Source organism: Bombina bombina, chromosome 1 (genome assembly GCF_027579735.1).
Source record: "Bombina bombina isolate aBomBom1 chromosome 1, aBomBom1.pri, whole genome shotgun sequence".
Taxonomy (NCBI): Eukaryota; Metazoa; Chordata; class Amphibia; order Anura; family Bombinatoridae; genus Bombina; species Bombina bombina.
In genome coordinates, this window is record NC_069499.1 from 930,998,190 (window position 1) to 931,024,132 (window position 25,943).

At 40.5% G+C, this 25,943-nt stretch overlaps 1 protein-coding gene across 5 annotated transcripts in view; it reads right to left on the reverse strand.

Annotated features, from left to right (window-relative positions):
• Positions 1-15,701: 15,701 nt before the first annotated feature.
• Positions 15,702-25,943, reverse strand: part of TPX2 (TPX2 microtubule nucleation factor) — a 32,338-nt gene continuing 22,096 nt past the window's right edge. For 4 of the 5 annotated variants that reach the window (XM_053699933.1, XM_053699956.1, XM_053699783.1 and 1 more), the window contains 11 exons: positions 25,690-25,823; positions 24,875-25,037; positions 24,595-24,770; positions 24,311-24,449; positions 20,199-20,415; positions 20,014-20,109; positions 19,673-19,846; positions 19,417-19,563; positions 19,217-19,328; positions 18,544-18,731; positions 15,702-16,049 (listed from right to left, as the gene is read on the reverse strand). In XM_053699933.1, the coding sequence (XP_053555908.1) occupies positions 15,939-16,049; positions 18,544-18,731; positions 19,217-19,328; positions 19,417-19,563; positions 19,673-19,846; positions 20,014-20,109; positions 20,199-20,415; positions 24,311-24,449; positions 24,595-24,770; positions 24,875-25,037; positions 25,690-25,823 (1,657 nt within the window). In that variant the 3' untranslated portion in view covers positions 15,702-15,938. The remainder of the gene's footprint in view (positions 16,050-18,543; positions 18,732-19,216; positions 19,329-19,416; positions 19,564-19,672; positions 19,847-20,013; positions 20,110-20,198; positions 20,416-24,310; positions 24,450-24,594; positions 24,771-24,874; positions 25,038-25,689; positions 25,824-25,943) is intronic. The other variant, XM_053699871.1, reaches the window with a different exon arrangement.

The following is a 25,943-nucleotide window of genomic DNA, read 5'->3' on the forward strand; positions in this document are numbered from 1 at the left end:
AACTATTTTAGCTATTAAATAGTTCTTAACTATTTAATAGCTATTGTACATGGTTAAAATAAATACAAAGTTACCTGTAAAATAAATATAAATCCTAAAATAGCTATAATATAATTATAATTTATATTGTAGCTATATTAGGATTTATTTTACAGGTAAGTATTTAGCTTTAAATAGGAATAATTTATTTAATAAGAGTTAATTAATTTCGTTAGATTTAAATTATATTTAACTTAGGGGGGTGTAAGTATTAGGGTTAGACTTAGCTTTAGGGGTTAATACATTTATTAGAATAGCGGCGAGATTCGGTCGGCAGATTAGGGGTTAATAATTGAAGTTAGGTGTCGGCGATGTTAGGGAGGGCAGATTAGGGGTTAATACTATTTATTATAGGGTTAGTGAGGCGGATTAGGGGTTAATAACTTTATTATAGTAGCGCTCAGGTCCAGTCGGCAGATTAGGGGTTAATAAGTGTAGGCAGGTGGAGGCGACGTTGAGGGGGGCAGATTAGGGGTTAATAAATATAATATAGGGGTCGGCGATGTTAGGGCAGCAGATTAGGGGTACATAGGGATAATGTAAGTAGCGGCGGTTTACGGAGCGGCAGATTAGGGGTTAATAATAATATGCAGGGGTCAGCGATAGCGGGGGCGGCAGATTAGGGGTTAATAAGTGTAAGGTTAGGGGTGTTTAGACTCGGGGTACATGTTAGAGTGTTAAGTGCAGACGTAGGAAGGGTTACCACATAGCAAACAATGGGGCTGCGTTAGGAGCTGAACGCGGCTTTTTTGCAGGTGTTTGTTTTTTTTTCAGCTCAAACAGCCCCATTGTTTCCTATGGGGGAATCGTGCACGAGCACGTTTTTGAGGCTGGCCGCGTCCGTAAGCAACTCTGGTATCGAGAGTTGAAGCTGCTTTAAAAATGCTCTACGCTCCTTTTTTGGAGCCTAACGCAGCCTTTATGTGGACTCTCAATACCAGAGTTATTTTTATGGTGCGGCCAGAAAAAAGCCGGCGTTAGTTTTTCGGGTCGTTACCGACAAAACTCCAAATCTAGGCCAAATTCTTTTACATTAACAGGGACATCCTGAACATTAGATGTTGAAGGAACAACAACAGGTAATTGATTATTACTAATGGAAACACAATCTGCATTAGAAAGTTTATCATGACAGTTATCACAAACTACAGCCGGAGGAACAGATACCAAAAGTTTACAACAGATGCACTTAACTTTGGTAGAACCAGCATCAGGCAGCGTCTTTCCAGAAGTAGATTCTGATCCAGGGTCAGGTTGAGACATCTTGTAATATGTAATAGAAAAAACAACATATAAAGCAAAATTATCAAATTCCTTAAATGACAGTTTCACGAATGGGAAAAAATGCCAAATGAACAAGCCTCTAGCAACCAGAAGCAATGAAAAATGAGACTGAAAAATTTGTGAAAAAAAGGTGGAGACAAGAATGACGCCCACATTTTTTGGCACCAAGAATAATGCCCACATTATTGGCGCCAAGTACAACGCCCATATTTTTTGGCGCCAAGTATGACGCCACATCCTCTGACGTCGAAACCGACGCCCACATTTTTTGGCGCAAAAAAAGTCTGAATACACAAGTGTCAAAAAAATGACGTAACTACAAACAACTTCCGGCGTCAACTACAACGCCGGAAACGACAATTTTGCGCCAAAAAAGTTTGCGCCAAAAAAGTTTGCGCCAAAAATGACGCAATAAAATGAAGCATTTTCTGCCCTCGCAAGACTAACAGCCTGCAGGAAAAAATAGTAAAATTGAAAATTTTCAAGGTAAGAAAAAAATATTTATTCATATGCATTATCCCAAATAATGAAACTGACAGTCTGAATGAAGGAATACTGATTATCCTGAATCATGGCAAATATAAGTTTAAAGACATATATTTAGAACTTTACATATAAAGTGCCCAACCATAGCTTAGAGTGTCACAAAAAATAAGACTTACTTACCCCAGGACACTCATCTACATATAGTAGATAGCCAAACCAGTACTGAAACGAGAATCAGTAGAGGTAATGGTATATAAGAGTATATCGTCGATCTGAAAAGGGAGGTAGGAGAAGAAATCTCTACGACCGATAACAGAGAACCTATGAAATAGATCCCCTAGAGGAAGACCATTGTATTCAAATAGGCAATACTCTCTTCACATCCCTCTGACATTTACTGCACTCTAAGAGGAAAACCGGGCTCCAGCCTGCTGCGAAGCGCATATCAACGTAGAATCTTGCACAAACTTACTTCACCACCTCCATGGGAGGCAAAGTTTGTAAAACTGAATTGTGGGTGTGGTGAGGGGTGTATTTATAGGCATTTTGAGGTTTGGGAAACTTTGCCCCTCCTGGTAGGAATGTATATCCCATACGTCACTAGCTCATGGACTCTTGCTAATTACATGAAAGAAAAGTCCCTTTGTTATTGGTTGTTATCTCTATTGCTCTCTGGGTGTAGAATAATTGTTCCATTCCTTTCTAAGTCTGCTATATGAGCAGAGCCTTGGCACAAGCTGGGTCTTGAGAGTCAAGAAATTAAAAATCTGTCTTGATGAACCCTGGAGCGAAAAATCATTCTGTAACACAACCCTCAGAACCAATGGATCTGAATTTGAGCTCAGGCAGACCTCCCAAAAACAGAACTGTCTGCTCCTTACAGGAAACAAAATTTCTGCTTGAGGGTCAGACCTTCATGCAGAGTTGGAGGAAACCACCTTCTTGCATTGCTTAGACTTATTACAGGAAGATACACAGAAGCATTAGCAGGTATGAGTCCCTTTAATAATTGTGAGGGATGCAAACCATCATAGCTCTATTCTAGCACTTGTTCCTTGTTCCTTTTAGTCTGAGAGAAAAATTCACCTTTGCCTCTTGTAGAAATGAAAACATCTAGCACAAAATATTTTTCCCTGAAACAGCAGAGCCAAAAGCCTGTTTAGACTACATATCAGTTGGCATGGTGTGCATTGTGCCAAAACTCATTGTCAAGACAGCCAATGTGACACTTGTCACGTCAAAGTGCTGAAGAAAGGAAATTTATGCTTACCTGATAAATTTATTTATTTTACGATATGACGAATCCACGGATTTCATCCTTACTTATGGGATATCGCCTCCTGGTCAGCAGGAGGAGGCAAAGAGCTCCACAGCAGAGCTGTATATATAGCTCCTCCCTTCCCTCCAGTCATTCGACCGAAGTTAGGAAAAGCCAAGGAGCAGAGATGACTGAAGTTTAACAAAAGAAAACACCTGTCTTCTAGAAAAACACGACAGGGTGGGCCGTGGACTAGTCATATCGTAAAAGAAATAAATTTATCAGGTAAGCATAAATTTCCTTTTCTTTTACAAGATATAACGAGTCCACGGATTTCATCCTTACTTATGGGATACAATACCAAAGCTATAGGACACGGATGAAAGGGAGGGACAAGACAGGAACCAAAATGGAAGGCACCACTGCTTGAAGAACCTTTCTCCCAAAAACCGCCTCAGACGAAGCAAAAGTATCAAATTTGTAAAATTTGTTAAAAGTGTGGAGAGACGACCAAGTTGCAGCCTTGCAGATCTGTTCAAACAGAAGCATCGTTTTTAAATGCCCATGAGGAAGCCACAGCCCTAGTGGAATGAGCTGTAATCCTTTCAGGAGGATTATGTCCAGTAGTTTCATATGCTAAACGGATGATACTCTTCAGCCAAAAAGAAAGAGGTAGCCATAGCTTTCTGACCCCTACGTTTTCCAGAAAAAACAACGAATAACGAAGATTATTGCCGAAAATCCTTAGTCGTCTGCAAGTAAAACTTCCGGGCACGAACAATGTCCAAGTTATGCAACTGACGCTCCTTCTTAGAAGAAGGGTTAGGACACAAGGAAGGAACAACAATTTCCTGATTAATATTCTTATTAGAAACAACCTTAGGAAGAAACCCAGGTTTGGTACACAAGACCACCTTATCAGAATGGAAAATAAGATAAGGAGAATCACATTGCAAAGCAGAAAGCTCAGAAACTCTGCGAGCAGAAGAGATGGCAACCAAAAATAAAACTTTCCAAGATAACAACTTAATATCTATGGAATGCATAGGTTCAAACGGAACTCCTTGAAGAACATTAAGAACTAAATTCAAACTCCAAGGAGGAGCAATCGATCTAAACACAGGCCTGATCCTGGTCAAAGCCTGGCAAAAAGACTGAACATCTGGGACATCTGCTAGACGTTTGTGTAACAAAATAGACAAAGCAGAAATCTGTCCCTTTAAGGAACTTGCAGATAACCCCTTCTCCAAAACGTCCAAAACCCCTTCTCCAAGCAGTCAGCTGCAGAGAAACTAGATTCGGATGACAGAAGAGTCCCTGAATGAGAAGGTCCTGCCTCAATGGAAGCTTCCACGGTGGCAGAGATGACATGTCCACCAGATCGGCATACCAAGTCCTGCGAGGCCACGCAGGAGCGATGAGAATCACTGACGCCTTCTCCTGTTTTATCCGAGCAATCACCCAGGGAAGGAGAGCAAATGGCAGAAACACATAAGCTAGGTTGAACGGCCAAGGCATCTATCAGTTCGGCCTGAGGATCCCTGGACCTGGATCCGTATATTGGGAGCTTGGCATTCTGACGAGATGCCATAAGATCCAGCTCCGGATGGAGTTCCCATTCCCCCGGATGATCCGGCGACAACCACCAAAGAAGAGTCTCTTGTCTCCTGATCCAGATATATCCGAGGAGACAAATTTGCATAATCTCCATTCCACTGCCTGAGCATGCTCAGTTGCAGAGGCCTGAGATGAAAAACAAGCAAACGGAATAATGTCCATTGCCGCCACCATCAATCCAATTACCTCCATGCACTGAGCCACTGATGGCCGAGGATTGGACTGAAGGGATCGGCATGTATTCAGAATCTTTAACTTTGACTTCCGTCAAACATTTTTTCATGGCAACAGTCTATTTGAGTTCCCAGGAAAGGAACCCTTGTCTGTGGAATTAGTGAACTCTTTTCTAGATTCACCTTCCACCCATGAGTCCTTAGAAAGGATAGAACAATGTTGGTATGATAAGACGCCTGGATCAGAATATCGTCCAGATAAGGCGCTACTGCAATGCCCCGCGGCCTGAGAACCGCCAGCAGAGACCCTAGAACCTTTGTGAAGATTCTGGGTGCCGTGGCCAGCTCAAAGGGAAGAGCCTCTGAAACCCTCAAAAACACCATAACAGAGCACAGTCAGTTCTGAGTATCTGCTTCAAGCCCCAGATATAAAACTGCACCTACCTCCATGCCGAGTAACAGCATGAAATCACTCAGTGTCCCGAGGTCCACTATTTCCTCCAGAGGTCCTGTGGATAAGAAAAGGTCTAAGGCAAATTCACTAAGTCCGTCTCCAGGCAGCACCAATATGGGAAGTGCAGTGACATAATTGGTCTTCCAGAAGTTGCCCGGTAAAAAATAGTACACTTTGGCACCATTTAAAATAAAAAATTCTTGATTGAAGAATCTAAACTAACACCTCACTTTACCTCTTCCTATCACTAACACAGGCAAAGAGAATGACTGGAGTGGGAGGGAAGGGAGGAGCTATATATACAGCTCTGCTGTGGAGCTCTTTGCCTCCTCCTGCTGACCAGGAGGCGATATCCCATAAGTAAGGATGAAATCCGTGGACTTGTCATATCTTGTAAAAGAAATATAAACCACTGGATATGCGACGACACAGTAAATTAATGGCCCAGAGAAAGTAAAGAAAACTATTACCTGTAACACCTTCCATTATTTATCATAGAAGCTGAAATCTGCGTTTAATCAAGGTAAAACTGCCTAAAAGCATGCAAGTAAATGCCAAGGATACAGAAGCAAGACTGGAAAATTGTCTCTCAGAGATAATGGGTCTTAGATCATTTAAAGAAACTGAATCAATCGTAATTCCACAGCAGCACCTTCTTGTGTAGGCAAAACTATAATGGAGTTTAATACTGAGAAACAAAGCTCTGGAATGATAGGGGTCTCTTGTATTCTCATTGTTCCAGGTAGGAACTGTCGTACAACCATATTAGTTAATTATGTACATACCCACAGGTGTGTAGCTAGTCTATTCCAGACTTTAATGGTAGATTTATCTCTAGCTGATGATGGTAGTTGTGATTTTTACATAAAATTGTGGAGGAAGACACCGACTTCTGAATAGTAAGTATGATTTGGTGATTTTTAGTTTTTTTTTTTTAAACACACTGCATTGCATAAACAAATGCAGAACATTTACTACTTCAACACTTAAAATGAAGGTCAATTTTGATGAATAAATGCCTGGTTTTTAATAATCCTAATAAAAACAAGGGCACTTTAATTCATCAAAATTGATATTTCACTAGTTAAAACAAAAAAACAAACACACCCCTTACCTTTTAATCCTGAGAGATGCTGCAGCGCTTCCTCCGCAAGCCCTCTTCTCTGGTCCAAAATGACGAATCCGGCTTCCTCCAATCACTGTGTTGCCTCAGGCCATGATCCCCCAGGGGGAAAGTCATGATTGGAGGAAGTCGGATTCATAATTTCTGACGTAAGAAGAGGCTTTCGACGGACGGGTGGGAATCACTGGAACGGCTCTCAGGATTAAAAGGTAATTTTTAGAAGAAACGAGTGAAAGGTCAATTTTGATGAATTAAAGTGCCCTTGTTTTAATAGGATTACCTATTAAAAGGATAACTTATGATTGAGAGAGCATGCAGTTTTCAAGACACTTTCTAACTTCCTTCCATTATCAATTTTTGCTCAGTCTTTGTATATACACACTTACTGGGGAACAAGAGCCTATGGAGCATGTGCAAAAGCTCACAGGGTATATTTATAATAGATAGGCGATTGGTGTCTGTCACATGATACAGGGGGCCGGAAAATGGAAGAAAAATTAAATTTCTCATAAAAAACAAAACACACTGCTTATTTGAAATTCAATGTAGGTGTTAATGCATTGTCTTTTTATTATGCATTTCTACTGCATTGAGTGGTCCTTTAACTAAGCACGTATTTAAATGACCTACCAAATTTAGAAGGAAACGCTCAACTGATAATTTAAAAGTGACTGTTGTATAAAAACAGCCTGATAAATATTTATTCTGTGGATAAACTGATTGTTTATTACAAAATAAAAATTAGATAGATCTATCTATGTAACATGGGAACAGTGACACTTCACACCATCCTATGGACACAAGTAGCAGCTGCCTGGCAAAAATAAATAAATTTAAGAGCTGACAATGACACTTGCCATGTTGTGTTTGAATAAGGCAAAGGGTGGGACATAGGTGCAAGAAAGGCATTGAGGTCGAAATCACTCAGACACTGCGTTGATCTGTAACTTGCATTTAATGCTGGAGTAACAAAGTGCAAATTAAAACACTTGAGAGCTGTGTGTGTGAAACCTGAATCAGGTTTTTTCTCTTGTTAAGTGTATCCAGTCCACGGATCATCCATTACTTGTGGGATATTCTCCTTCCCAACAGGAAGTTGCAAGAGGATCACCCACAGCAGAGCTGCTATATAGCTCCTCCCCTCACTGCCATAACCAGTCATTCTCTTGCAACTCTCAACAAAGATGGACGTAGTAAGAGGAGAGTGGTGTATTATAGTTAGTTTTTTAACTTCAATCAAAAGTTTGTTATTTTTAAATGGTACCGGAGTGTACTTTTTCATCTCAGGCAGCATTAGAAGAAGAATCTGCCTGTGATTTCTATGATCTTAGCAGAAGTAACTAAGATCCACTGCCGTTCTCACATATTCTGAGGAGTGAGGTAACTTCAAAGGGGGAATGGCGTGCAGATTTTCCTGCAATAAGGTATGTGCAGTTAATATTTTTCTAGGGATGGAATTTGCTAGAAAAATGCTGCTGATACCGGATTAATGTAAGTTAAGCCTTAAATGCAGTGATAGCGACTGGTATCAGGCTTATTAACAGATACATACTCTTATAAAAGTGTAATATAAAACGTTTGCTGGCATGTTAATTGTTTTTATATATGTTTGGTGACAAAACTTATTGGGGCCTAGTTTTTTTCCACATGGCTGGCTTGATTTTTGCCTAGAAACAGTTTCCTGAGGCTTTCCACTGTTGTAATATGAGTGGGAGGGACCTTTTTTAGTGCCTTTCTGTGCAGCTAAAACTACTGACAGAGACATTCAGCTTCCCTCTGCATGATACAGGACATCTCTGAAGGGCTCAAAAGGCTTCAAAGTCGTGTTTGAGGAGGGTAACAACCAGAGTAGACTGTGGCAGTTGTGACTGTTTAAAAAACGTTTTTGTCATTTATTATTCTGTTTTTGTTATTAAGGGGTTAATCATCCATTTGCAAGTGGGTGCAATGCTCTGCTGACTTGTTACATACACTGTAAAAATTTTGTTAGTGCAACTGCCTTTTTTCACTGTTATTTCAAATTTTGTCAAAATTTGTTTCTCTTAAAGGCACAGTAACGTTTTTTATATTGCTTGTTAACTTGTTTTAAAGTGTTTTCCAAGCGTGCTAGTCTCATTGCTAGTCTGTACAAACATGTCTGAAACAGAGGATACTTGTTCATTATGTTTAAAAGCCATGGTGGAGCCCCATAGGAGAATGTGTACTAAATGTATTGATTTCACCTTAAAGGGACACTCAAGCCAAAATTAAACTTCATGATTTGGATACAGCATGCAATTTTAAACAACTTTCCAATTTACTTCCATTAACAAAATGTGCGCAGTCTTTTAATATTTACACTTTTTGAGTCACCAGCTCCTACTGAGCATGTGCAAGAGTTCACAGCATATACGTATATGCATTTGTGATTGGCTGATGGCTGTCACATGATACAGGGGGAGTGGAAATAGACATAACTTTGCAATTTATTTTTAAAAAAACTACTACTCATTTGAAGTTCAGACTAAGTGCTATTGCATTGTCTTCTTATCATGCATTTGTTGATTATGCAAATCTACTGTATTGACTGGTCCTTTAAACAGTAAAGATCAGTCTTTATCTATAAAAGAATTGTCACCAGAGGGGTCTGTCGAGGGGGAAGTTATGCCGACTAACTCTCCCCACGTGTCGGACCCTTCGCCTCCCACTCAAGGGACGCACGCTAATATGGTGCCAAGTACATCAGGGACGCCCATAGCGATTACTTTGCAGGACATGGCTGCAATCATGAATAATACCCTGTCAGAGGTATTATCCAGATTGCCTGAATTGAGAGGCAAGCGCGATAGCTCTGGGGTTAGACGACATACAGAGCGCGTAGATGCTGTAAGAGCCATGTCTGATACTGCGTCACAATATGCAGAACCTGAGGATGGAGAGCTTCAGTCTGTGGGTGACGTCTCTGAATCGGGGAGACCTGATTCAGAGATTTCTAATTTTAAATTTAAGCTTGAGAACCTCCGTGTATTGCTTGGGGAGGTATTAGCTGCTCTGAATGACTGTGACACAATTGCAGTGCCAGAGAAATTGTGTAGGCTGGATAAATACTATGCAGTGCCGGTGAGTACTGATGTTTTTCCAATACCTAAAAGGCTTACAGAAATTATTAGTAAGGAGTGGGATAGGCCCAGTGTGCCCTTTTCCCCACCTCCTATATTTAGAAAAATGTTTCCAATAGATGCCACTACACAGGACTTATGGCAGACTGTCCCTAAGGTGGAGGGAGCAGTTTCTACTTTAGCAAAGCGTACCACTATCCCGGTTGAGGACAGTTGTGCTTTTTCAGATCCAATGGATAAAAAAATTAGAGGGTTACTTTAAGAAAATGTTTATTCAACAAGGTTTTATTTTACAGCCCCTTGCATGCATTGCGCCTGTCACTGCTGCGGCGGCATTCTGGTTTGAGGCCCTGGAAGAGGCCATCCATACAGCTCCATTGACTGAAATTGTTGACAAGCTTAGAACTCTTAAGCTAGCTAACTCATTTGTTAATGATGCCATTGTTCATTTGACTAAACTAACGGCTAAGAATTCCAGATTCGCCATCCAGGCGCGTAGGGCGCTATGGCTCAAATCCTGGTCAGCTGATGTGACTTCAAAGTCTAAATTACTCAACATTCCCTTCAAGGGGCAGACCTTATTCTGGCCTGGTTTGAAAGAAATTATTGCTGACATTACTGGAGGTAAGGGTCATACCCTTCCTCAGGACAGGGCCAAATCAAAGGCCAAACAGTCTAATTTTCGTGCCTTTTGAAATTTCAAGGCAGGTGCAGCATCAACTTCCTCTGCTTCAAAACAAGAGGGAACTTTTGCTCAATCCAAGCAGGCCTGGAAACCTAACCAGTCCTGGAACAAGGGCAAGCAGGCCAGAAAGTCTGCTGCTGCCCCCAAGACAGCATGAAGGAACGGCCCCCTATCCGGAAACGGATCTAGTGGGGGGCAGACTTCTCTCTTCGCCCAGGCGTGGGCAAGAGATGTTCAGGATCCCTGGGCGTTGGAGATCATATCTCAGGGATATCTTCTGGACTTCAAAGCTTCTCCTCCACAAGGGAGATTTCACCTTTCAAGATTATCTGCAAACCAGATAAAGAAAGAGGCATTCCTAAGCTGCGTACAAGATCTCCTTGTAATGGGAATGATCCATCCAGTTCCGCGGACGGAACAAGGACAGGGGTTTTATTCAAATCTGTTTGTGGTTCCCAAAAAAAGAGGGAACCTTCAGATTAATTTTGGATTTAAAGATCCTAAACAAATTCCTCAGAGTTCCGTCATTCAAGATGGAAACTATTCGAACCATTTTACCCATGATCCAAGAGGGTCAGTACATGACCACAGTGGACTTAAAGGATGCCTACCTTCACATTCCGATTCACAAGAATCATCATCAGTTCCTGAGGTTTGCCTTTCTAGACAGGCATTACCAATTTGTAGCTCTTCCATTCGGGTTGGCTACAGCCCCAAGAATTTTTACAAAGGTTCTGGGCTCACTTCTGGCGGTCCTAAGACCGCGAGGCATAGCGGTGGCTCCTTACCTGGACGACATCCTGATACAGGCGTCAAGCTTTCAAATTGCCAAATCTCATACAGAGATAGTTCTGGCATTCCTGAGGTCGCATGGGTGGAAAGTGAACGAAGAAAAGAGTTCTCTATCTCCTCTCACAAGGGTTTCCTTCCTAGGGACTCTTATAGATTCTGTAGAAATGAAAATTTACCTGACGGAGTCCAGGTTATCAAAACTTCTAAATGCTTGCCGTGTTCTTCACTCCATTCCGCGCCCCACGGTGGCTCAGTGCATGGAAGTAATCGGCTTAATGGTAGTGGCGATGGACATAGTGCCATTCGCGCGCCTGCATCTCAGACCGCTGCAATTATGCATGCTCAGTCAGTGGAATGGGGATTACACAGATTTGTCCCCTCTACTAAATCTGGATCAGGAAACCAGAGATTCTCTTCTCTGGTGGTTATCTCGGGCCCATCTGTCCAAGGGTATGACCTTTTACAGACCAGATTGGACAATTGTAACAACAGATGCCAGCCTTCTAGGTTGGGGTGCAGTCTGGAACTCCCTGAAGGCTCAGGGTTCATGGACTCAGGAGGAGAAACTCCTCCCAATAAATATTCTGGAGTTAAGAGCAATATTCAATGCTCTTCTGGCTTGGCCTCAGCTAGCAACACTGAGGTTCATCAGATTTTAGTCGGACATCACGACTGTGGCTTACATCAACCATCAAGGGGGAACCAGGAGTTCCCTAGCGATGTCAGAAGTCTCCAAGATAATTCGCTGGGCAGAGACTCACTCTTGCCACCTGTCAGCAATCCATATCCCAGGTGTAGAGAACTGGTAGGCGGATTTTCTAAGTCGTCAGACTTTTAATCCGGGGGAATGGGAACTCCATCCGGAGTTGTTTGCTCAATTGGTTCTCCGTTGGGGCAAACCAGAATTGGATCTCATGGCGTCTCGCCAGAATGCCAAGCTTCCTTGTTATGGATCCAGGTCCAGGGACCCAGAAGCGGCACTGATAGATGCTCTAGCAGCGCCTTGGTTCTTCAACCTGGCTTATGTGTTTCCACCGCTCCCTCGTCTGATTGCCAAAATCAAACAGGAAAGAGCATCGGTGATATTGATAGCGCCTGCGTGGCCACGCAGGACCTGGTATGCAGACCTAGTGGACATGTCATCCTTTCCACCATGGACTCTGCCTCTGAGACAAGACCTTCTAATACAAGGTCCTTTCAATCATCCGAATCTACTTTCTCTGAGACCGACTGCATGGAGATTGAACGCTTGATCCTATCAAAGCGTGGCTTCTCCGAGTCAGTAATTGATACCTTAATACAGGCACGAAAGCCTGTGACCAGGAAAATTTACCACAAGACATGGCGTAAATATCTTCATTGGTGTGAATCCAAGAATTACTCATGGAGTAGGGTTAGGATTCCTAGGATATTGTCCTTCCTCCAAGAGGGTTTGGACAAAGGATTATCAGCTAGTTCTTTAACCCCTTAATGACCACAGCCCTTTTCCATTTTCTGTCCGTTTGGGACCAAGGCTATTTTTACATTTCTGCAGTGTTTGTGTTTAGCTGTAATTTTCCTCTTACTCATTTACTGTACCCACACATATTATATATCGTTTTTCTCGCCATTAAATGGACTTTCTAAAGATACCATTATTTTCATCATATCTTATAATTTACTATAAAAAATTTTATAAAATATGAGGAAAAAATAGAAAAAAAAAACACACTTTTTCTAACTTTGACCCCCAAAATCTGTTACACATCTACAACCACCAAAAAACACCCATGCTAAATAGTTTCTAAATTTTGTCCTGAGTTTAGAAATACCCAATGTTTACAAGTTCTTTGCTTTTTTTGTAAACTATAGGGCCATAAATACAAGTAGCACTTTGCTATTTCCAAACCATTTCTTTTCAAAATTAGCGATAGTTACATTAGAGCACTGATATCTTTCAGGAATCTCTGAATATCCATTGACATGTATATATTTTTTTTTAGTAGACATCCCAAAGTATTGATCTAGGCCCGTTTTGGTATATTTCATGCCACCATTTCACCGTCAAATGCAATCAAATACAAAAAAATCGTTCACTTTTCACAAATTTTTTCACAAACGTTTGGTTTCTCACTGAAATTATTTACAAACAGCTTCTGCAATTATGGCACAAATGGTTGTAAATGCTTCTCTGGGATCCCCTTTGTTCAGAAATAGCAGACATATATGGCTTTGGCATTGCTTTTTGGTAATTAGAAGGCCTCTAAATGCCGCTGCGCATCACACGTGTATTATGGCTAGCAGTGAAGGGGTTAATTATGTAGCTTGTAGGGAGCTTGCAGGGTTAATTTTAGCTTTAGTGTAGAGCTCAGCCTCCCACCTGAAACATCAGACCCCCTGATCCCTCCCAAACAGCTCTCTTCCCTCCCCCACAATTGTCCCCGCCATCTTAAGTACTGGTAGAAACTCTGCCAGTACTAAAATAAAAGGTATTTGGCCCTTTTTTAAAATAAAAAAAAAAAAGCATATTTACATATGCTGATGTGTAGGATCCCCCCTTAGACCCCAACCTCACTGATCTCCCACCAAACTGCTCTCTAACCCTTCCCCTCTGCAATAATGGGCGCCATCTTGGGTACTGGCAGCTGTCTGCCAGTACCCAGTTTTGTAACAAAATGTGCCTTTTTTTTAAAAAAAAAATCCCTTTTCTGTAGTGTAGCTTTCCCCCCCCACCGAGACCAACCCCCAAACCCCTTCCAGGTCCCTTAGATGATAATTTACAGTAATTGTGTTTTTAATTTTTAACCTTTTTTTTCTGTAGTGTAGCGGTTCCCAGCCGCGCCCGCCCACCACCCCCCCGTGCACGCGCGCGCTCCCGTGCGCGCCCCCGTAGATCCCGCCCCCCTCCACACTGAGCACCGATGGCCGCCCACCCACCAACGATACCGGCCACCGATGTCCGGTGCAGAGAGGGCCACAGAGTAGCTCTCTCTGCATCGGATGGCCAAGGGGGGTTATTGCAGGATGCCTCCATATCGAGGCATCACTGCAATAACCGGAAAGCAGCTGGAAGCGAGCAGGATCGCTTCCAGCTGCTTTCCAGACCAAGGACGTACGCCACACGTCCTCTGTCATTAACTGTCTTTTTTTTGAGGACGTGTGGCGTACGTCCTTGGTCGTTAAGGGGTTAAAGGGACAGATTTCTGCTCTGTCTATTCTTTTACACAAGCGTCTGGCAGAAGTTCCAGACGTTCAGGCATTTTGTCAGGCTTTAGTTAGAATTAAGCCTGTGTTTAAACCTGTTGCTCCTCCATGGAGCTTAAACTTGGTTCTTAAAGTTCTTCAAGGGGTTCCGTTTGAACCCCTTCATTCTATTGATATCAAACTTCTTTCATGGAAAGTTCTTTTTCTGATGGCTATTTCCTCGGCTCGAAGAGTCTCGGAGTTATCTGCCTTACATTGTGATTCTCCTTATCTGATCTTTCATTCAGATAAAGTTGTTCTGCGTACAAAACCTGGGTTTTTACCCAAGGTGGTTTCTAACAAGAATATCAATCAAGAGATGATTGTTCCATCATTATGTCCTAATCCTTCTTCAAAGAAGGAACGTCTTTTGCATAATCTAGACGTAGTCCGTGCCTTGAAGTTTTACTTACAGACTACTAAAGATTTTCGCCAAACATCTAACCTGTTTGTTGTTTACTCTGGACAGAGGAGAGGTCAGAAGGCCTCAGCAACCTCTCTTTTTGGCTTCGGAGTATAATCCGTTTAGCCTATGAGACTGCTGGACAGCAGCCTCCTGAAAGGATTACAGCTCATTCTACTTGAGCTGTGGCTTCCACCTGGGCCTTTAAAAATGAGGCCTCTGTTGAACAGATTTGCAAGGCTGCAACTTGGTCTTCGCTTCATACTTTTTCCAAATTTGATACTTTTGCTTCTTCGGAGGCTGTTTTTGGGAGAAAGGTTCTACAGGCAGTGGTTCCTTCCGTTTAAGTTCCTGCCTTGTCCCTCCCATCATCCGTGTACTTTAGCTTTGGTATTGGTATCCCACAAGTAATGGATGATCCGTGGACTGGATACACTTAACAAGAGAAAACATAATTTATGCTTACCTGATAAATTTATTTCTCTTGTAGTGTATCCAGTCCATGGCCGCCCTGTCCTTTTCAGGCAGGTCTAAATTTTAATTAAACTACAGTCACCACTGCACCCTATGGTTTCTCCTTTCTCGGCTTGTTTCGGTCAAATGACTGGATATGGCAGTGAGGGGAGGAGCTATATAGCAGCTCTGCTGTGGGTGATCCTCTTGCAACTTCCTGTTGGGAAGGAGAATATCCCACAAGTAATGGATGATCCGTGGACTGGATACACTACAAGAGAAATAAATTTATCAGGTAAGCATAAATTATGTTTTTTTCTTATTACAATTTTCTTTAAATATATAAAATAAAAGTAACATATTATGGCGGGCATGGTGGCACTGTCTTGAACACGTCGCCAGAGGAGAGGCCCACCACCTAAGACTTAATATCCCTGTCCTAGATGAAGGAGCTGTAAGGCAGGAGACATCAGATCGTCTTTTCTTGGTGAGTGATGCACAACAGTTATATCCTCCCCTACTAATTATGAATGTTTTGTATCTCAGTCAAAGCCTGCATTGTGACCTTGCAATACTTTAAAACATGTGAAATCCAACCAGAAGTTAAGTCAAAGTAAGAGTAGTATTCCACAAAAGGTTTATTGCACGTTAATGTTTACATAAAGGAAACTAAAAAAACTTCAATATTTACATAGAACCAAAATTGTTTTTTGAGACATGTCCCATATAAGACTATTTACAAAAATTATGCCAGTGATCAAAATATATGGTCCAAAGTACAAGGCCAGTTCCAAAATAGGATAAGATTCCAAAGTTACTGATAAAATACAAAATTAAAAGCAGCTGCAGCATCAACACTTGAAACGGTCAGAGAATTTAGGAGATTTTGGGATGGTTAGAGGCACGTCACTTGCTTTCACTTCTACAGATCTGAACTTCCGGATAGGTTGTGCCTTGTGAACCTGCAAAATGGAAGAATGAAAACCATGAAGGATGACTTGTTTTCTTGTATTATTCACATTGTGGTGATGGCTGTAATATTGAACTTGTATACTCATTCAAGAATTAGATAAGTGCATCGTATTCATCGTTTGCAATTGATTGGTACGACATTATACATGGCCCAAGCCCTTCTGGACCTTTAACACTTAATGGTTAATGGTGGAGTCAAAGTTACTGTGATCCTATATGGCACTCCATATCTGATATCAATGAGTACATGGGACATGTTTTTATTATTTAAAGAAGGACAGTCTACTCAAATGAGTTTCTTTATTAAAAAAAAAAAAAAAAAAAGCCACACCACAACTTTGACTAACCATTCCTAAATTCTGCACAACCAACATACTTTATAACCTTTAAACCTCTAAATTTCTGCCCATTTCTAAGCCCCTGCAGGCCGCCTTTATCTCAGTACATTATTAGAGCTTTTCATAGTAAGACATTGCTAGTTTAAGTGTACTATATAGGTAACATGAATAACTGCTGGAGTGAGCACAATAAGTCAGCACTAATTGTCTAAAATGCAAGACTGTAAATAGCACTGAAATAAGGGGGCAGTCTGTGGATGCCGAGATACAAGGTAATCAGGTTAAAAAAAAAAAAAAAAAAAAAAAAAAGTTTAACCCTTTGAGTGCTAAGCACTTTCCCACCTGGGTGCTAAGCTTTTTTTTTTTTTTTTTGAACAATATTTCTTTTACTTTTTTTTTTTTTTTTAAAGTTTCAGACCCAATACTTACACTGTTGGAAAGGTTAGGCGATTACCTTTCCAATGGTGGGTCTTGGAGGTCTGTAGCTGCTTAGATGCCTAAGATACAGGCTTCTAAGCAGCATGCCCACTGCTCCTATACTTAACATTGTTAAGTATAAATAAAGTTGCGCGGTGACGTGATCACGTTATTGTGCGTGACGTCACCACGCAAAACGGAAAGCCCCGGGTGATGCCTGTAACTTTACAGGCATGATCGCCGGGGTAGGAGCGGGTGGGAGCCCCCAGATCTCCCTCAAGGTGGGAGAGTGCTAGTGACTGCTCTGAGCCGTCATTAGCACCAGAGTGGGAAACTGACGGCTTAGAGCCGTCATTAGCACTCAAAGGGTTAATATAACCTTGTTGGTTGTGCAAAACTGGGGAACAGGTAATAAAGGGATTAGCTATCTTTTTAAATACAAAATTCTTGAGTAGACTGTCCTTTAACGATGTAGGATTGATCTCTATCAAGACTTGCCTAATTATTAAAGGGACAGTGAAAACGAAAATTGTTATGGTTTGAAAGGGACAGTCAACCTAAATTTTCACATGGGTAATTCCTATACAGTTGCTAACGATTTTTTGTTTGCACTGTAGCCTAATGTTCCCCCTCAAAGAAATGTGAGCTGGTGGTTTATTTTATTTGTTCAGACTGACCAATCTAATTTGTCTGTAACGTTCTCTGTAGACCGACAGTTTAGGCTGGGGTACACAACAGATTGCAAGCTATGTCTGGGTGAACAGAATATACTTATGTAACGTTACATAAGTATATTCAGTTCACCCAGACATAGCTTGCAATCTGTTGTGTACCCCAGCCTAAACTGTCGGTCTACAGAGAACATTACAGACAAATTAGATTGGTCAGTCTGAACAAATAAAATAAACCACCAGCACGGATTTCTTTGAGGGGGAACACAGAAAGGTAAACCTTTGCACTACCAGCATTACTTACTGATAGAAGAGAAGAAACTGAACTGCACACTGCTTCACAGAATACAATGACTGCCGGAGACTAAGTTCACAGTCCCCATGCAGTGTTAGCGGCGCAATGCGCATGTGCTAAATCGGGAGCGTGGAAATACGAGACTTGCAGAGTTACAGCAGGACACTGAACAAAACCAGAGGATCATGATGACGAAATATGGGAGGGGGCTGGCAGGCATTTTAAACTGCAAGGAAGAAATAAGTAAGTGGTAATTCTTAGAAACGATTAAGGCTAATACATTAGGCTACAGTGCAAACAAAAAATAGTTAGCAACTGTATAGGAATTACCTATGTGAAAATATAGGTTGACTGTCCCTTTAAATAGGATAGATAACTCCTTTACTACCCATTCCCAGCTTTGCATAACCAACATCGACATAATATACTGTACTTTATAACCTCTAAATTTCTGCCCGTTTCTAAACCACTACAGACATACTCCTATCACATGCTTTATTTGCTTTTCACAACAGGAGACTGCTAGTTCATGTGGTCCATATAGACATTGTGCTCACGCCCGTGGAGTTAGTTATTAGTAATTGGCTAAAATGCAAGTCAATAGATAAGTCATGTGATCAGGGGGCTGACTGCAGAGGCTTAGATACAAGGTAATGAGAGAGCTAAAAATAACCATGTTCGCTGTGCAAAACCAGGGAATAGGTAATAAAGGGATTATCTTTAAAAAAAAAAAAAAAAATTATGTGATTATGTATGAACTTACCAATTCGTGTCGCAAGCGGTTTATTTCTTCCTTCTCCTGCTCCTCCTGTCTTCGACGCTCCTCCTCTTCAAGTAATTGTTTTTGAGTTTCCGTCTCTGCAAGGCGCCTTTCAAATTCTTGACGCTCTTTTGCACGCCTTTCTGTTGCCAGTTCAAACCCTTCCTGAACTACGGAACCAGAAAGGCTATCTAAGTTTAGAAACAAAGTAAGTGTTCATTTGATATTAAGGGGACATTGTACTCAAACCATTTTCTATTCACAAAAAGTGTAGCATTTAAAACCCATAAATCCCCTCTTCCCTCGAAAATTTAAATAACTAATAAAATCTAAAACACATTTAGAGGCAACTTATGAGAAACATAAAAAGTTAAAACACACATTTACCAATTCAGTTTAACATTTTATTCCCTCTTTAAAAAAACAAAAAATGTTTTTGTCTACAATGTCCCTTTAATCTGGAGGTACAAGACATTAAATTCCCAAGATCTGCTCAGGCACTTTAGCCATATTGTAATAAATGCAACCCCATACTGATGTACAATAAGCTATGTTACACAAAACGAGCACAGAGCCAACTGATATGCACTCAAACCACTTACACACGGCATTTCTCAAATCATAACCACTAAAAAAGGGACATGAAAGTCAAAAACTCCCATGCCCAAGTACCCACCAGTCAGACTCCTATTTTCCTTCTTTGGCACAAAGGGTTCCTGATGAGTTACTGTGTTGGGTCGGGCTTTGAAAGTAGCCATCTCTTTTTGTTGCTTCAGTTCCTCCTGCATCTGACATCATAGGGTAATAAAAAATAAATAAAAAGCAAGATATATAATAAAATACACTATACATACACACACACACACACACACTCACCTGCTGCTTCCACCTCTGTATCTTTGAAGACCCCCGTTTATCAATCTCAAGCTGGAAAGGTTCCTGCTGTGTTGGCATTTTAATCTTTTTCTCTGGCAGGCTGATGTAATCAAATTGAGGCAAAGGCTGAGCTTTGAATTTTGGTACCTTGGGGAGATTAGGACGAAAAAAATAAAATTTAAAAAAAAAAAAAAAGTGATAATTCTGGAAAATAAAAGCAGGACAAAAATGTGATCCTTGCTCTGTCCAAACTTACTTCTTCTTTGCGTAAATCATCCAATTTCTTCTCCTTTTGTAACTGCTTCGCTCTGTCTCTGTCACAGAATGAGAAAGGATTAACCTCCACTTGCCTCTGCTCTGGTAGCTTAGGTTTGAATGGGACTCCATAGTGGGGCATAGGATTTGCTTTGATAACTGGAACCTCTTCTTCCTGTCACATTACAAAAAAGGTTTTTATTTTCCCAATAGATATACACATACATACACTTTTTTTTATATAAATATGTATATTTAAATCACACACACACACAAACGTGGTTCTCACAGAAAAGATCTAGTCTGCAGCATGCATACCCCACCACCTGTAGATAACTATACCTCCTCTTCCTCCTCCTGTACACGCACTCTGTTTTTAAGGGCAAAGGCTGGAGATTTGGGCACAGTCACAGGTAATGTCTTTTTTTCAGGAACACCCTAAAACGATTGGAAAAAGAAGTAACAAAGGAATAAGGGAAGTGGCATTGCTGTACAGGAATGGGAAATAGCTTAAACAAACTGCTTACCACAACATCTTCCAGGATTTTAGTTGGACAAGGTCTGGAATGAAAACTGTACGTCTCCTCTTCATCTTCTTCCTTCTTCTCTCGTTGTTTGATTCTCTTCTCAATTTCTAGATCGAATCCAATGGCTTTAGTGGGTTCCTTCACAGGTGGTTTTTTAGGAAAAATATGAACCCCTTCCAGGATCCTAGGGTCCAACTCCTGGGCTTTGAATTTAAACCTATCAAGCAAACAACTTCTCAATTACCAATCATACAAGACTGTTACTATAAGGAGAAGCAAATCTCTATGAACGCTAAAGGGCCATTATAGTCACAAATTACTTGCTATAATTCATTAGAGCATGCAATTTTAAGACTAATGACCATGCAACTTTGTTTAATTTCCACAAAGGAGTGAAACACAGTACAAGTACAGCTTAGGACCCGCAGAGGCATTTGGCTGTTCATTTTATTAAAACAAAAAGTTAAATATGGCCGAGGGTAGCAGCATTCAGGTCTTTAAGACACCGGATTTATTAGTGTTTATGCGCAAACATCTGCATTTCACACTTTCACATAAATAAACCCAGCACTGAAAAGACCAAATGCTACCATATTCTGCATGCATGTATAAAATGAATAGCTGAATGCACAGGTTATAAAACAAAACCCTTTTTAGGGTCAACTTTAGTTTGTCCCCTTCTCCTGATGAAAATGCACATGGCAGACTTGCAACCCTAACCCTGCTATTACAACCTTAACCCTGTTACAATCTTCCTCCCCAGCTAGCCTCAGATGTGATCAGATAAGAAAATCAATAGCATGATCTACTCCAGTAATTTCCAAATAAGGCAGTTAAAAGGGATATGAAACCAAAGCTTTTTGTAATTCAGATAGAAAAAAAAAAAAAAAAAAAATTTGATATCCTCTATTTACTTCTATTATAAAATGTGCTTCATTCTCTTGGTATTATTTGTTGAAGGAGCAGCAATGCACTACTTTGAGCTAGCTGAACACATTTTGTAGGCCAATGGCAAGATGCAGACACACTAAATTCTCTTTGTATGCAATGCTAAGTTAAATGTTGTAGGTTATACCTGGAAAGTTTACCTTTAATACCCTACACAAGTTTATCATTAATTTTAAGATTAACAGAGACCATGTTTAAGTTGATCAGACCTAGGTCACTATTTTTCTCCAGACATAATCTGGACACCTTTCAAACCCAGTGCATTCGATCATTAAATGGAAAGGGCACAGGCCCTCAAAGCATATTCAGATTATGAGCTTATGCCACATAAACCGTAATAATTTATTAGAAGCATTTTTGCTAATGAAGTATAAAAATCGCCAACATTTTTCTATTTAACCCCTTAATGACCGGACCATTTTTCAATTTTCTTACCCTTAATGACAATGGCTATTTTTACATTTCTGCAGTGTTTGTGTTTAGTTGTAATTTTCCTCTTACTCATTTACTGTACCCATACATATTATATACCGTTTTTCTCGCCATTAAATGGACTTTCTAAGGATACCATTATTTTCATCATATCTTATAATTTCCTATAAAAAAAAAATATAAAATATGAGGAAAAAATTGAAAAAAAACACACTTTTTCTAACTTTGACCCCCAAAATCTGTTACACATCTACAATCACCAAAAAACACCTATGCTAAATAGTTTCTAAATTTTGTCCTGAGTTTAGAAATACCCAATGTTCACATGTTCTTTACTTTTTTTGCAAGTTATAGGGCCATAAATACAAGTAGCACTTTGCTATTTCCAAACAACTTTTTTTCAAAATTAGCGCTAGTTACATTGGAACCCTGATATCTGTCAGGAATACCTGAATATCCCTTGACATGTATATATTTTTTTTTAGAAGACAACCCAAAGTATTGATCTAGGCCCATTTTGGTATATTTCATGCCACCATTTCACCGCCAAATGTCATCAAATAAAAAAAAAGTTCACTTTTTCACAAATTTTGTCACAAACTTTAGGTTTCCCACTGAAATTATTTACAAACAGCTTCTGCAATTAAGGCACAAATGGTTGTAAATGCTTCTTTGGGATCCCCTTTGTTCAGAAATAGCAGACTTATATGGCTTTGTGGTTGCTTTTTGGTAAGTAGAAGGCCGCTAAATGCTGCTGCGCACCACACGTAAATTATGCCCAGCAGTTAAGGGGTTAAATTAGGTAGCTTGTAGGGAGCTTGCAGGGTTAATTTTAGCTTTAGGGTAGAGATCAGCCTCCCACCTGACACATCCCACCCCCTGATCCCTCCCAAACAGTTCTCTTCCCTCCCCCACCCCACAATTGTCCCCGCCATCTTAAGTACTGGCAGAAAGTCTGCCAGTACTAAATAAAAGGAGTTTTTATTTTTTTTAATAAAAAAAAATAAAATGTTTTAGCTGTGATGGACTCCTGCCTTAGCCCCAACCTCCATGATCTCCCCCCCCCAGCAATCTAACCCTCTCCCCTACCTAATTGCCGCCATCTTGGGTACTGGCAGCTGTCTGCCAGTACCCAATTTGCCCCCCAAAAAAGTGTTTTTAATTATTTTTTATTACTAATTTATTTTTTTCTGTAGTGTAGCAGCCCCCCAAAATACCCCAACCCCCTCCCCCTCCCAGATCCTCATATATATATATTTCCCCCCCTCTTCCCACTCATTGGTGTCAGTGTGGGTAGGTGATCGCGGGCGTGCGCGCCCCCGCACGCTCCCGGCACCCGGCGTGCACATTGCACTAACAGGAGCCGGATGCCGGGTAGCGATGGGCCGCCCACCCGCCTCCCAGTTGCGCTCCCACCCACCAACGAACCGGCCGCATCGCTACCGGTGCAGAGAGGGCCACAGAGTGGCTCTCTCTGCATCGGATGCTTTCTAAGGGTATTGCAGGATGCCTCAATATCGAGGCATCACTGCAATACCCTGAGAGCTGCTGGAAGCGATTGCGATCGCTTCCAGCACTCTCTTAGACAAGTGACGTACCAGGTACGTCCATTGTCACTAACTGCAAGTTTTTGCAGGACGTACCTGGTACGTCACTTGTCATTAAGGGGTTAAGGGACATGAAACCCAAACTTTCACGATTCCAACAGAATACAGTTTTTTTTTTTTAAATTTCAAAAACAAACTTTATTGAAAGTAATAAACAGATACAGAGCACAGGTGTGATTGCAGATTATCACATTCCTTGCATAAACAAGTGTAGTAACATAATATCATCTTACATAGAAAACACAGTTATATAGAATCAGAATATACTAATCTCTTAAAGCCAAGGACTCTTTTCAAAGTCCCTCTCATATAGTCAATCTTGTAAAATATCCATCTCTGATTCCATGCTTATGTTGTTTCCTCGCTCTCATACACATCATCTAACAATCAGATCATAATGCTCTGATCAACAGAATAGCAATTCAATTATACATTTAAAGGGTTCAGCTATGATATAACTAAATTTTGAGTTGATTAGATAGATAAATAGGTATATGAGTACATAAACAAAATACAGTTTTAAACAACTTTTCAATTTACTTTTAATCTTTTATTTGCTTTGTACTCTTCGTGTATGTGTATATATATATATATATATATATATATATATATATATATATATATATATATATTTATATTTTAAAAGCATACCTAGGTAGTCTCAGCAGCAAGCTGCTGATTGGTGGCTGCACATATGCCTATTGTTAGTGGCTTACAAATGTGTTAAGATGGCTCCCAGTAGTGCATTGCTGATCTTTCGATAAAAAGGATACTAAGAGAATGAAGCAGAATCACCTAAATTTGAAAGTTATTGAAAAATGTTCTCTCAGGGGTTTTCAAACCTCATCAGGCCTCCATAACAGGCCAGATTTTCAGGATATCTGAACTGGAGCACAAGTTAAATAATCAGCTGATTAGTAAACATTGTTATTATTCTCACCAAAGGTAATTTTGAAAATGTGGTGTGTTATGGGGGCTTGAGGACAGGTTTGAAAACCCCTGTTCTATCTGAATCATGAGAAACATTTAGGGTTTCATGTCCCTTTAAAATTGAAATGCATTTATGAAGATTTCAGTTTTGACCCCCTCTTTCACTTTAATTTCCCCACAATGCAAGTTACTTACTGCTGCAACTTATCCAACTCTTCAGTCTCCATTTCTGCAGAACTTTTACATGTAGCAGGTCTGTACCTCTGTTTTGTCACAAGCAATGGAGTTTTGGGATTTGTGAGTTTTTGTTTAAAAGCTTTCACTGGGGAAGGTCCTTAAAAGGGGGGAGGAAAAAAAAAAAAAAAAGTTCCATCATAAAAATTGTACTTGTCAGAGACCCAATGAAATAGTGTAGCCAAGGAACGTTACAACCCCAAAACACCCCTACTACAACCTTATTAAAAATATGTTTTACTAACCCTCCATATCCTTCTGTCTGCTACGCAAATGATAGCGTGTAGGTGTTTTTTTACAGAAGGCAAGAACCTGTTCAGCAGTGGAGACATATTTTCCACTGTCTGACTCTTCAAGTTTTCGTTTGTTGCCTTGTGAAAGATTGAAGGGCTTAGGTACTGTGTGACCACCCTTTGGCACCCTCACCTGTAGAGGAACCACAAGCAGTTACAAGCTGAAAAATGGAGGTTCCAACTATCATTTTAATAGCATATCCTATATACTAAACAGCAACAAGCCCCAAACCTCACCGGGGATGGTGGGTGCTTTCTGAGAGCAGCCGCAAAATCCACCTCCTTGTACTGATCACCTGCCTGCTCCTCAGGGTGTTTCTTAAGACGATCATCTGTACAGAAGTGAAAGTCTACTGGTTTGGTGACCGGGGCGATAGTCCTCTTCCCTGGTTGTCCTGTACGGATAGTAAAAAGGGAAGACAAAAATGAATAAAAGCACGATTTAAAAAGCTAGTGGGGCTTAGATTTTATTTTCATTTCATACATCAAATCAGTAGTGTTCAAGCATTTTACAATATAGATAATTGGTACAAAGAAAGCTGCAACAGCTAACTTTTTTTTTTACTGCAAGCTCCAGTGAATTTCCACTGAGTTGACTGTAGATTGGCTATATACTAGAGCCAATAAAAAGGAGCAGTTTAAAGGAATGACTTGTATTAGTTGCGGACTGACTGCAAGTATACCCACAGATCAGAGTGCATATAGAAACACTTGACAGGATCAATCACAAGAGGGTTGTGGAGGATGAGGTGCTTTCTTGATGTTACAAAGAGCAGGTAGGAAGTTCTTATGGGTTATTAATGAGTTAAAACTGTGTACTTAGAAATGCTTGATTTATTAAAATGTAAATAATAAAATCAAATATTACTTAGAGGACCTACACAGTTGAATCTTGTGTGTACTGGAGAGCAGATGAACAGACAAGGTATCAAGGGGTGTGTGTATGAGAGACATAAGCTTCTGATGACCACACACACCCCAGTTACTAATCACCTAATTTAAAAATTCCCTTGCACATATGTACCCCAGTTCAGCTGCAACACATACCAGCACCAGCTATTGCCATTTTCAGGGTCTCCTCATTCTTCTTACGTTGCTCTACTACTTCCTTCTGAAGCTGCTGCATCACTTCCAATTCCTGTTCCTCTGAACTCTTTGGCTTTAATGGCAAGTTTTTTCTCCTTAAACAAAAAAATGAATTTAGCTTAGTCTTACATCCATGACATCTTCCTATAAAAACGACAAATTATGTCCTTGATCAATCAATACCCATCCTGCTTCCTAAAAAGGGGACACTGTGC